Source organism: Lachancea lanzarotensis, scaffold LALA0S13 (genome assembly GCF_000938715.1).
Source record: "Lachancea lanzarotensis genome assembly LALA0, scaffold LALA0S13, whole genome shotgun sequence".
Lineage (NCBI taxonomy): Eukaryota > Fungi > Ascomycota > Saccharomycetes > Saccharomycetales > Saccharomycetaceae > Lachancea > Lachancea lanzarotensis.
The window spans coordinates 32,338-45,270 of NW_019212891.1; the positions used below are offsets into that span (position 1 = coordinate 32,338).

The window sequence follows — 12,933 nt, forward strand, 5'->3', positions numbered from 1 at the left end:
ATTATCGGAAACCATGGTTCGGTGGACAAGATAGAATCCTACTTGGCTATGGGAAATATGCAATTGGTTGAATGTGGGACGAAGGACGAGGCACGTACAACGTGATTGTGGGTTTTGACTACTGCATAAGGGTCTAGCCGAGAGCCCTTGAGAAAGTTTCTTCGATTTGGATAAAGTATGGGACCGTTTTCTAGAGGAAGGTAAGATTCAATCTGTCGGACTCTCTGTTTGTCCAGCGCCAAATCCATGATCAAGTGATCATCTACACGTGACAGATGACAGTGTCACAATAAAGAAGATGCCCAAAGAATCTAGAACAACTACTGATCTAACAGACACGACGTCGATTAAACCAAGTGATACCACTTACAATTGATAGTATGGTTCTCAGATTAGGCCATCTCCACTATTTGCACCCGGAATGCTTGAAAATTTTTACATTTGTCCACCCTACAATATCATTCCATTTATGTTAAATACATGTTCAGAGAGATGACTCTAACTCAATAAAACAACAATGTACTTCTTACAATAATAAATAGGATCACCCAAGATATGGGACGTTTATCGTGCAGCGACGCTCGAGACAGAATCTCAACACGAGAACAAACACAAACCCCTGCCAAGACGTAAATAAGCCATAGCCAGACACATGATAGCACCAATTTCCATATTATTATCTGTCGGCACATTTTCTGTGCTGGCAAATTCGTAATGTCCGTCAATAATTTCGCATACCGGCGGTATTGGTGGAAAAACCATTCATAAACCGAACTCTACTATCTCACAACCTGTGGAGAAACTTAGGGACATTTTATATTCATGATTAAAACTACAACTGTCACAGCTACAACGACACATACGCTCAAAGTGATCAAAAAAAAAAACTGTACATCTCCGAACTGCGAAACCTCCCTCCCCCCTCAGACTCTCAGCATTCGCATCCCTCCAGTTCAACGTCTCACTCTCACTCTCTCGAACTTCCCACATTCATCACTTCTCCATTTTCCCGTCTCTCAACTCTACAAATTTACTATTTTCTTACACGGTGGCAAACACACTGTTCAAAAAAATATATAGATCTATATCTATGTCGTTCAAAATGCTATTTGAAAAGTCGGAAGAAATTGAAATAGCACTACAAAAAACACAACTGAACTCACCTCCTGTACGGGAAAAAGTGGGAACAAAAGGGCAAACAAAGGCACTACAGGCCTGATTTTAAGCGCGTGAAAACAGTGACTCAGCCGATCTCGAAACTCAACAGTGGCATTGAGTAGTTTCAGCGCTTGGAAAAGCTTTCTTTAACCTTTTTTTTTACCTTTTTTGGGCGATTTTTCGACCTATTTTTTTTGGTTATTCAAGAAGATCTTAGAAACTAGGATTTGTTGTGATTTGAAAAATGGATTTCGAGGCTAACGAAGACATCAATGGCGTCCGATTCTCTTGGAATGTGTTTCCATCGAGCAGAGCGGACGCCAACAAAAATGTTGTTCCCGTAGGGTGTTTGTACACACCTCTGAAGGAAAAAGAGGATCTGGAGATCATGTCGTACAATCCCGTGGTGTGTGGCGGGCCACAGTGTAAAGCAGTACTCAATCCATACTGTGAGATCGATTTGCGCTCAAATGCATGGACATGTCCTATTTGCAATTCGAGAAATCATTTACCAGCGCACTACGCCAACATGAGCCAGGATAACATGCCAGCGGAACTCAGCAACACGACCATCGAGTATATCACGAATAGACCGGTCCAGGTTCCGCCAATCTACTTTTTCGTGGTTGATATCACCGCTGAGGAGGAGAATTTGCAGGCTTTGAAAGAATCTATTATTGCGTCGCTTTCGCTACTGCCTCCCAACGCTATGGTTGGACTGATCACCTACGGCAACGTAGTTCAGCTTCACGATATCTCCTGCGATACAATCGACAAATGCAACGTTTTTAGAGGTGATCGTGAATACCAGCTTTTGCAGCTTGTCGAAATGCTTACCGGTGAGAAATCAGGTGCAGCAGGCGTTGCGGGAGGGGCCACAGCTGCACCTAACGTACACTTGAACAAGGTCACTCCATTTTCACTAAATCGCTTCTTCTTGCCCTTGGAGCAAGTCGAGTTCAAACTGACCCAATTGCTTGAAAATCTTTCTCCCGACCTATGGTCCGTGCCCGCTGGTCACAGACCATTACGTGCCACAGGGTCTGCGTTGAACATAGCCTCTTTGATTCTACAAGGATGCTACAAAAACGTTGCCGCTAGAATTATCCTTTTCGCTTCCGGACCTGGCACTTTGGCTCCCGGCCTAGTCGTATCTTCTGAGCTGAAAGATCCGTTAAGATCTCATCATGACATAGACTCTGACAACGCCAAACATTTTAAGAAGGCCACCAAGTTTTACAGTTTGTTGGCTGACAGAGTTTCTCAAAATGGCCACACAGTCGACATATTTGCAGGTTGCTACGACCAAGTTGGTATGTCCGAAATGAAACAACTGACAGACTCCACAGGCGGTGTGCTACTATTGACAGACGCCTTTTCGACTTCTATCTTCAAGCAATCGTTCTTGAGACTGTTCTCCAGCGACGAAGAGGGTTATTTGACTATGGCCTTCAATGCGAACCTGTCCGTTAAAACCAGCAGAGATTTGAAGGTGCAGGGACTAATAGGCCACGCCTCTCCTGTCAAGAAAACAGATGCTGCCAACATAAGTGACTCGGAAATAGGTGTTGGTGGTACGTCAACATGGAAAATGTCCTCCATTAGCCCTCATCATTCTTACGCAGTATTTTTCGAAATCGCTAATACTGCAGTAACAACTGCCGGTGTTGTGGGTGGGGATAGACCCAAATTGGCTTACACTCAGTTCGTGACCAATTACCAGCATGCGTCCGGTACCAACCGCGTTAGAGTGACCACAGTGGCCAATCAATTGTTACCATTCGGCTCACCAGCTATTGCTGCATCTTTCGATCAAGAAGCAGCTGCGGTCTTGATGGCAAGAATTGCGGTGCACAAAGCCGAATCTGACGATGGTGCTGATGTAATAAGGTGGATTGACAGGACTTTGATCAAGTTATGCCAAAAATACGCTGACTACAATAAGGATGATCCAAGGTCTTTCAGACTCGCACCAAACTTCTCCCTTTACCCGCAATTCACTTATTATTTGAGAAGATCTCAGTTTTTGAGTGTATTCAACAACTCTCCTGATGAAACAGCATTCTACAGACATATTTTCACCAGAGAGGACACTACGAACTCTCTGATTATGATCCAGCCCACTTTGACTGCATTCTTCATGGAGGAAGAGCCTCAGCCAGTGTTGCTAGACTCCGTCTCTGTGAAGCCCAATACCATTCTGCTCCTAGATACCTTCTTTTACATCCTGATCTACCATGGTGAACAGATTGCTCAATGGAGGAAGGCCGGTTACCAAGATGATCCGCAGTATGCAGACTTCAAATCTCTGTTGGAAGAACCTAAACTCGAAGCCGCGGAATTGCTTGTCGACAGGTTCCCCCTACCAAGATTCATCGACACCGAAGCCGGTGGCTCACAGGCTAGATTTTTGCTATCTAAACTGAACCCCTCAGACAGCTATCAAGATCAGTCAGCTGGCGGGTCTACCATCGTACTCACTGATGACGTGTCGCTGCAAAATTTCATGGTCCATCTACAGGAGGTAACCGTTAGTGGTCAAACTTGAAAGAGCTATGACACGAAGCTACTCCCCACAAACGGCCACGTCATAACATATTCACTTCATCCGGAATGACATGAATGTCCTTGTAAGCTAAGGCCTTACGCGGTATCTCGTTCGTGTTGGGAAAGAGGAGGCAACCAAAAGTTGTTCGCTTTATAGACCCATCAAATAGGAAAGTACATATTGACATTCAAGGTAAGCACTTTGCAAAAAAGTGTTGTCAGCTAATGGTTTTCTGGAAAGGTTAGCGGGAACGGTGGATTTCAAGTCATTACTACAGCTCAAAAATATGCATGTCTAAAGTTATAGCATCTAGCACAATGAAGTTATTCAATGGCGATTGTTTTTTCCCCAAAATGTTTATCACGTCCTGGGCGACTGCACCACCGATAACTGCAGCTACTGGCGCAAATTCGAGACCTGCTTGCTCTGCAAACTGCTCGATATACTTCTGTTGCAGGTTTTCTACAGGCAACCCCAGTTGGACGCACTTCTCTGTAGCTTTTTCTCTGAGGTCCTGTGCGTTAAGACTTGAAGTTTCGTCATCGTAATCAAAGAGAGCCAAGGTAAGAGGAACTGCATTGGTGAGCCGCTTGAGTTGTCTTCTAGTTAATTTACCCTTGAGAGAGCCCTCCTTTAGCATTTTTTCAAACGGTGAATAGATGTTTCGTGTCACGATTCTCTCAAAGGTCTTGCTTTGTTCCTCATTGAAATGCTCTATAACTTCTATTACCTCACGGTTTTGAGACAGTCGTTTCAGCGGAGTGGCCATGGAGCTTTTCAATTTTTCGTCAGTGGCATCAAACTGGATTAGATCAACAAAAATGTAACCTGAGAGCCCGTTGAGCCCCGCCACGAATAGCGGCACACTAAAACGACGACTGATAGCATTCAGCTTGACTATATCTGCGCTGTGGAGGTCTGTCGCGACAATTAAATTATATTGCTGGAAGTACGAGCTTGGCTTTGTTCGAAAGTCGTCTTTATCGAAGTTCAATTCCACTCTTGGGTTCATATCTTGGATTCGGGATGCTGCAGCATCCAGCCGTTTGGTTCCTACTTCGTCCTTGCTCACAAAAAACTGCGATTCCAGATCTTGCGTTCCGACGATGTGACTATCGATTAGGGACAGTGAACCCACACCACTGAGAACCAGATTCTTTGTAATTTCCGTACCCAAGGCTCCCAAATTAATGACTAGCACTTTTGCACTGCGCATACGGGTCTGCGCTGCCAATCCCCAAAGTCTAATCTGTCTGTCATAGAGAGCTATCTCGTCTGTACAGAGCATACCAAAAAGTAGCCCCAAATGTCAGTAAAAAGCTCTTTGGAGTAACAAAAAAAAAATTGTGTGAACGATAGACGTACCTTTACTCAATTGCGCAGTTCCAGTGTCGTTGTGGTTCATTATCACTATGTCCTTTCTCATGTTCAAGTTGCTTGGATCCACCTGAGATGTCCGGATAGAGCCTATTTGGAGGATAGATTGATTGATTGATTGAGTGATTATTATCGTCTTGTACGGGGAAGTAAATTTTTGAAGGCAGCGTCACGAAAACAAAGAAAGAAATGAGACATACATTAGTATCATCGAAAAGAATGCGAAGGGCAAACTAATGGCGAAGAGTACTTGTTTTGGAGCCTTGTGAACCCAATGTTTGTGCATTTGACAATTCGAATAAATATGCCAAGATGCTATATCACGTGACTGAACATGGACATATTGTAACTTACAAAAATAGGTAGTTTCAAAGTTTATAAGATTTCAAACATCTAACTAGTAAGAGGTTTACTCCGCCCCTACATTCTACCTTGTTTTATTGTGTTTGCACTTACGATGTTATATCTGCATTATTCCGAAATCACAGATCACTTCGTACTTATCTGTCTTTTCTCGACCAATTAAGTAGCCAAGGCCAAACCAGCTGCGATGAGCAAATATAACCAAAAGACTTCATTCTCAATAGTGTTGTCTATATCTTGAGCTTTACACAATACTTCCACGTACGCTACAACTCTAACTACCTCCACTACAAATTATAATATCCTACTTACGGGAGACCGAAAATGGCGCATAGAAATTGACGACCAGAGCCGAATTGAGAACGCACTCTTCAATAGGCTCACGAACCCATCATTTTTCTTTTCATCCTTGACTAGTTTCCCAGTATTGCCTGGCAATCGGTTTCGAACCGTCGATCAAGTACTCGCCGGAAACCTCGAGTACTGTCGAGTACACCAGACATCCAATTTTAACGAGTAAGGCCATCTTGACTAACTAGTTCATGAAATAGACTGTTACTGTTCCAAGCTGATACAAATCGCTCCAAGCTCCTCTAAAACCTCTTAGGCTGTCTCCAATGGACTTGTTTAAGATACTGGACACAGTTCCAGAGCCTGCCATCGTGGACCCTCGAACGATGGGAGTCTCTGGCGACGTCTCTGGCGATTACTGGCTGCCAGCACCAATGTGTCTTTATCAAAAAGAGTTGAGCGAACAGATTGTTTCGTTACACTATTCGGACATTCTGAAATACTACGAAACAGAAGACTATAATACAGATGTGGTGTTGCATTCTATGGAAACAATGTGTCTAAACAGCCAGTATGTCGCGACACACCCGTATCTGCTGATCGACCATGGTGTGCCCAAATCGTTGATAACCAAGGATATTCCAAACCATCTGGCTGAGACGAGCGGTAAGTTTGGAGTTATCAAGGATTTGATCGGTATAATCCAGGACTATCAAACCGAAACGGCGTTAGTGTGTCGTTCCGGAAGAACGATGGATCTGCTGGAGGCTCTTCTTCTGGGCAATAAGGTCAATATCAAACGCTACTCAGGACAAGGCATCAAGATCAAGCAGAAGCCTAAAAAACACTCTTGCACATGCCATCTTTTCCCGTCAGATGCGCTTCCAGAAAATTCATCCACTTTCGTCATCGACCCTACCATACACTTTGATCTTTTGTTGTGCTTGGATCCATCTGTTGACATTTCAAGGCCACATGTACAGCAAATTCTCACCCAGAACAGACCCCTGGAAGGTCCCGAACAAAAAGTTCCGGTGGTGCGACTCACAACCATAAATTCTATCGACCATTGTGAACTCTACTATGGCAAGTTTGTGAAGCCTGGAAGCAGAGATTATTTAGTTAAAGTTACTGCAGCAGTGGTGGCTCTCCGTGATGTTGTCGGAAGCTTGCCACCGGACCTCCGTCCAATTTACTCTCAGGGACTAAAATATATGCGTGCATGGCTCGAAGATCCTAGTATACCATGGCCTTTACCAGACATATACCCAATAAAGGCTTACACTCCTATGGATGTTGAGAAGTCCTTGCTCACTGAAGTTCACTACAATCAGGTTGACGACGTTCTAGCACAGGCTCTGAAAAGTGGCCGCAAACGTGGCCGCAAACCTAATTCGGCCTTCCCAAAGGATACACAGAGCCCGTCATACTACCAGTTAAAAAGACTAAGAAACGACTATTCTACAAATTCCTTAAAGCAAGATATGGCTCAGCTCACTGGCATTGCGAACGCTAAGAATGGCGGCGCTGTGAATTACCATCTTTCAGGTGGTCATCTTACCCATAAGCTCATCCAAGCCATTGGCGAATCGCATTACAAGTTACGGAGGCAAAGTGCTGAGCTTAACGATTTTTACGATGCAGAGACCAAGCAAGCTAATCGCATGAAGACTAATCAAGAAGAACATGATGACATCAAAGCTAAGGCGCACGATGCGATGAAAGTTCACGCGATGAATATACAAGAAAGTGCAAGGCTGATAAGCCATACTGAGGGCGTTAATTTCGAGATTAGTGATGTCGAAAAGGAAATCGAGAATCTTCTCAAAAGCGCGCGAGAAAGGGGATCAGAGCATACCATCTTGGTGGATCTTCTGATTCAACATGTCAAGGTTCGAGAGGAGTCGGAGGAGCAGAAAAAGGCAGCAGAATCCAAAATGGCTGAACAAAAATACATGACAGAAGAGCTCACACGGGCGGAAGAAGCCATCAAATCTTTTCAGAAAGACGAAGAAGAACTTCTGCGAGAAACAAATGAGCTTGAGCGACAAATCGAAATCAAGATCAGAGAAGATCAATCACAATCCCAAAAAGCGCTTGATAGAATTCAAAGCTTAACATCACAGATCCATGATGAGAAAGCTGTTCTCAAAAGTGTTGAAGAGCAGATGGAGACACTTACCGAGCACCTCAAGAAAATTCCATATTCAAGAGTCCGGTCCACAAAACCGGTGCATGCCCCCAAGCAAAGGCACCAGTATAATTCATGAAGTTAAATCACCAAATTTAGAGTACCAATTAGAAGTACTTCCTTAAATATTATGTAATGACCATTTTTTGACCGACCTGTCCCATCCACAACTCAGTAAATGCAGTCCTTTGGGTGCCACGTCTACAGAAAGTATTTTGTCCATATGACCTTTTAGCGTAGCCAATCTCAGCCACGAATCTGCAGCGAAAACGCCAACAGTTTTATCGTACGAGCTTGACACAAGAAAATGACCGTGTTCCCTCTCGAACTCAACATCAGATACAATACTGTTATGTGCCAATATCGAAAACGGCTCGCCTACGTTTCGCAGATCCCAGATTTTTACTGTCCCGTCACCACTGGCAGTGGCAACAATATGCCCATTAGGAGACCAGCTTACCCCATATATGGGTTTGGCGTGTCCTTCAAGAGCCATGAGTGATTTCCCCGATCTAAGGTCCCAGATGCGTGCTATAGAGTCTAGACCGGCACTGCAAATAAGTGCTCCATCACTTTGGAAGTCCAGGCTATAGACCTCTTTAGAGTGTCCTTCTTGCAACTGAAGTTCTTGTTGAGTTTCCACGTCCCAGAGTCTCCACGTCAGGTCGAACGAGGCACTCGCAACGTATTTATCACTAGGATGAAATTTCACGTTCGCAACGCGGTTTTCGTGGCCCTCGAAGACAGCTTCAGGTGCCGAATTATCGTCTGAGCGCAAGTCCCAGATTTTGACAAGGTTGTCCGCTCCTCCAGATACGAGAAACCGCGACGTTGAATTCCAATCCAGCCCGCCAACCTTACCGTCGTGTCCATCTTCTATTTTGCGACTTATTTGCAGGGTTTCTGGATCCAAAAATTGTATGTCACCTTTCCAACTTCCTGTTGCTGCAAATGTTTGATCAGGACTGTATTTCACTTTCGAAACCGGCCGTTCAGACACGATTTGAGATCCCTGCAGCTCACATGTCGACAATTTCGAATTCAGAGTTCGTCTGCTCACAATGGTCTCCTGTATAATTTGTGTATTAGCCTGGCTGAATTCAGCTTCGAGCCTTCTACGTGCCCTGACCAGCGAATCTCGTACTATAAACTTACGAGCTCGTACCAGGGCGTCTGAAGCCGGTGTGTAAAATTCTTCATCCGCATCCTGATCGTCCTCTTCTTCTTCGACTTCTAGCTCACCCGCCTCCACTTTCTTTATCTGCTTGTTTTTATCCAAGAGTTGATTTCTGAAGGACTGATTCTGGAAAACTAGCTCCGCCAATCTTTCTCTGCGATCTCTCAACGACTCGTTTGCTACCACGCGCACTGCATTGAATAACTCCAGAGTTTGTTGGACCTCTAAATCGTTTGTAGGAATCAGTTGCAGTACCTCTTTTCGATAAAATTCCAACTTGTTCAACGCTTCATTTGCGGCTGACCCATCGCTATTTTTATATTCGGTATCAACCCTAATATCTTCCAGCCGGATACGTCCCTCTGTGTTGCTCATTGGATACTCTGGCCACGTCCTTTAACCCTTTGGTGACCCCAAAATGGCAAGATTATCTGCCGAGTTGGTTCTTTCCAAAATAGTGAGATGAGACGAGATGTCAATAGCTTATGACCAAAATCATCAAAAAACAACAAAGATGTCCCAACTTGACAAAGAGAGCCATATCCGTTACATTGCGTCGCTGGATTCGAAACGGGATGACTACGAATACTGGCTTTCGGAACACTTGCGGTTGAATGGTGTTTATTGGGGACTAACAGCTTTATGTGTACTGGATGCTAAAGACACCTTCAACAGAAGCGAAATCATTTCGTTTGTATTGAGCTGCTGGGACACCAAAGCTGGTGCCTTTGCTGCTTTCCCTGGGCACGATGCACATGTCTTGACGACGCTTTCGGGAATTCAGATTTTGGCCATTTACGATGCTTTAGAAGTACTTTCGAAGAAACCGGAGGACAGCGTTGGAAGCGACGATATGAAAACCCAATGCGTAGCTTTTTTGCAGTCCAATCAGCTTCCTGATGGTTCGTTCCAAGGAGACCGCTTTGGAGAAATCGACACCCGTTTTGTTTATGCAGCGTTGAATGCCCTTTCGATTTTGGGACAATTGACACCAACAGTGGTAGATCCAGCAGTACAGTTCATTCAGCAGTGTTACAACTTTGACGGTGGGTTTGGACTGAGTCCCGGTGCGGAGAGCCACGCCGCCATGTCCCTAACATGCATTGCTGCTTTGGCTGTAGTCAACCGGCTCGATGTGCTTTCGCCAGATCAGTTGGAAGACATCGCTTGGTGGCTTTGCGAAAGGCAGGTTCCTGAAGGTGGACTAAACGGGCGTCCCAGTAAGCAGCCAGATGTGTGCTACAGCTGGTGGGTGCTGTCATCGCTGGCTATAATCGGGAAACGCGATTGGATCGATTTTGATAAGCTTCGAGAATTCATTCTATCGTCACAGGATCCAAAAAAGGGTGGAATAAGCGACCGCCCTGGGAATGAAGTCGACGTATTCCATACCTGCTTCGGCGTGACAGGTTTGAGTTTGATGGGCAAAGACGATTTGATCGAGATAGATCCTGTTTATTGCATGCCAATGTCTGTAACGCGGACCTTCAAAAAGTACCCATATGAGAAATAGGCGTTTGTGGGGTGAAACTGGAAAGGCAGACGTTGTAGATCTGGTTTTGCAGTTAAAAATATACTTCTTCCTGTATAACTTTCCTGAATGCCGGTCTGTACTCAACGTATCTCGCTGCCCGCTTGTGTATAAACGTCGATGTGTTGATGGTCTTGCACCCATTGTAGGTGACTTCAAACTGCGATGCAGAAGTATCACACAAAATCAGCACAGTCGGTATTGGTGATAGATGTAAAGTATGGTCTAGATCCCAGACCACTGGTCTGATGAAAGAGGTAAACGGTGAGATATGGCCCTGATCCAAAATAGTTTTGACGAGCTTACGCGCTGCTTGAACTCCAGCAGATTTTTGGTCCTTAGATTTAACCAAATGGTCTATACTTTCGTATTCTTTGTCATGGATTTGTTGCATGGAAAAATCCTGTGCAAGACTATCCTCAAGATCGCTTTCAGCATCACTTCCTATGGTTGCCGGGAACAAAATGTTATGTCTTTTAAACCTGTCGTTCAGGTCATCTCTCACAAGGAGTAATTCTTGAGAGAGGTATGCGAACCGTGTGGGATTTGATCCCCAGAACACCTTCTTACAAATTCTGTTCACCCTATGAACAAAATTTCCGGGGATAGAGCGCTGTGGCCATATCGCAGTGGCTCCCAGACTCACCATTGATGTCCATGGATCATTTGCTCCAGGAATAAATACAAAATTCGTTTCATTGATGAGCCTGTCGAAGTTAGACATCAGAAGAGCCAAGGCGTCAAATGCATTTTTATAGGCAGTTGTGGCACTGATATTTTTACTGCTCATGACGGGGAAAATAGGTGTGGATGTAAAGGATCCCATAAGGACAAGTGTTATTGGCGGATCATCATTCAACTTGTCAAAAACTTTACGCAAAGCTTCCATTATATGGAGCTGGTCCAGAAAAATATCTCCTCCTAGCACGACAACTCTGTGATCTGTTAACTCTCTTTCCAGTAAATGAAGCCTTATCTTCAAATCTTTATCAATTCTTGATATGTAGCTGGAGCTTGACAACTGGTGAACCCCTAAGAAGTCCAGATTACCCACTGCCTCCAGAGTTTCATCTCGTCTTTCACCAGGCGGGTGTGTAACAGAGGCTACAAAAAACTTGTGGGCAGCCGAATAGTAGATACCTTCTACCAGTATAATGCAGCCTGGGACATAGAACATGCCCTCTGCCGGTATAGCTTGCGTCATATCGAGTTCTACAGAGCCTGATGGGTCTTCCAGTGACCAACCACCTTTAACATTGGTCCTGAGAAGGCCCAGGAGTAGAAATCTCTTACCATCTCTTCCCAGCAAATTTTTGATCTGCGTGAGGGTCATAGTTTGCGTTACTGGAGTGTCTAGCGAGCCTTTGAAGTTGCTCATAGATGACAATGGATTGAATGTGTCTTGGCCGCCCTGGAACATTTCATTCCGTAAAACTCGATCTCTCAGGACGTCATAGCGTGCTTTGAAAAGCGTTACATTGGATTCCGCACGAGGCAAGATTAGATCTTTGGCGTCTTTGGACTTCAGTCTGTACTGTTTGGAAGCGGGGTCGTAACGGAAATTTTGATGCGATTGAGCGTCCACGAGCTTATAATACGCTTGCCAATCGAGTAAAGGTTCTGAAAGCTCGCTTTGCAGTATTGAATCTGGATTCTCCGCATTATTTTGCGTCCCGGATTCCAATGTATCTTCTTCGACAGATGGATTTTGCGTTTTACGAGCTAAAAACCCGTCTAATGTATTAGATTTTTTGGACGACGTCAAATCTTGTTTCGGGACCCTCGAAGCTGTGGATCCTGAACGCTCTTTGACCTCACGGATCACTTCATCAACGCCATTTTTATCGATAAAAAGTCCTCGTTCTTGTTGTTCCCATATCGCAGCGAATTGCTCCAAAAACTGGAAAGTTGCACTATCTTTACGCCAATTACTACCGAACCTGGTACCAATATAGTCAGCCAATGCTGCGAGTCCATCTGATTTGATATTCAAGCCGTATTTTTTCGACAAGACTCGATACGCAAGGGGTCGAAGCAGCCCTGGTGCAATTTTTACGGGCAATGTCACCAAATGATCCATAACTCAGCTAACAACGTTGCAAAAAAAGCAAACAGAAGATAAAACCAAATTTCCGTTGAGATTTATAAATACTTTTATAGCAGTTTTACACTGTAAACACCTGTCTTCGGCGCTTATAGAGACCTTTATTCGCTAGCTTTTATACAAAGCTCTCGATCGTTTTGATCTTTTCGAGATGAGATGAGGTGACGCGTAAATGATGATATTAAATTAGAGT

At 44.4% G+C, this 12,933-nt stretch overlaps 6 protein-coding genes across 6 annotated transcripts; 3 read left to right on the forward strand and 3 right to left on the reverse strand.

Moving 5' to 3' along the window:
* Positions 1 to 1,402: 1,402 nt before the first annotated feature.
* On the forward strand, positions 1,403 to 3,706 carry SEC23 (LALA0S13e00386g1_1; the record flags this gene model as incomplete). Its single annotated transcript, XM_022772321.1, has 1 exon — positions 1,403 to 3,706. One exon carries the CDS (start codon positions 1,403 to 1,405, stop codon positions 3,704 to 3,706), a length of 2,304 nt encoding a protein of 767 aa, XP_022630878.1.
* A 271-nt stretch (positions 3,707 to 3,977) lies between these two features.
* AOS1 (LALA0S13e00408g1_1) lies at positions 3,978 to 4,922 on the reverse strand (the record flags this gene model as incomplete). The annotated part of the gene is made up of 1 exon (XM_022772332.1): positions 3,978 to 4,922. One exon carries the CDS (start codon positions 4,920 to 4,922, stop codon positions 3,978 to 3,980), a length of 945 nt encoding a protein of 314 aa, XP_022630879.1.
* Positions 4,923 to 6,063: 1,141 nt separating this feature from the next.
* On the forward strand, positions 6,064 to 8,007 carry HDA3 (LALA0S13e00430g1_1; the record flags this gene model as incomplete). Its single annotated transcript, XM_022772343.1, has 1 exon — positions 6,064 to 8,007. The coding sequence occupies one exon, from the start codon at positions 6,064 to 6,066 to the stop codon at positions 8,005 to 8,007; it is 1,944 nt and encodes a 647-aa protein (XP_022630880.1).
* A 42-nt stretch (positions 8,008 to 8,049) lies between these two features.
* On the reverse strand, positions 8,050 to 9,480 carry PRP4 (LALA0S13e00452g1_1; the record flags this gene model as incomplete). The annotated part of the gene is made up of 1 exon (XM_022772354.1): positions 8,050 to 9,480. The coding sequence occupies one exon, from the start codon at positions 9,478 to 9,480 to the stop codon at positions 8,050 to 8,052; it is 1,431 nt and encodes a 476-aa protein (XP_022630881.1).
* Positions 9,481 to 9,619: 139 nt separating this feature from the next.
* On the forward strand, positions 9,620 to 10,618 carry BET2 (LALA0S13e00474g1_1; the record flags this gene model as incomplete). Its single annotated transcript, XM_022772365.1, has 1 exon — positions 9,620 to 10,618. The coding sequence occupies one exon, from the start codon at positions 9,620 to 9,622 to the stop codon at positions 10,616 to 10,618; it is 999 nt and encodes a 332-aa protein (XP_022630882.1).
* Positions 10,619 to 10,670: 52 nt separating this feature from the next.
* DPB2 (LALA0S13e00496g1_1) lies at positions 10,671 to 12,716 on the reverse strand (the record flags this gene model as incomplete). Its single annotated transcript, XM_022772376.1, has 1 exon — positions 10,671 to 12,716. One exon carries the CDS (start codon positions 12,714 to 12,716, stop codon positions 10,671 to 10,673), a length of 2,046 nt encoding a protein of 681 aa, XP_022630883.1.
* Positions 12,717 to 12,933: the final 217 nt, after the last annotated feature.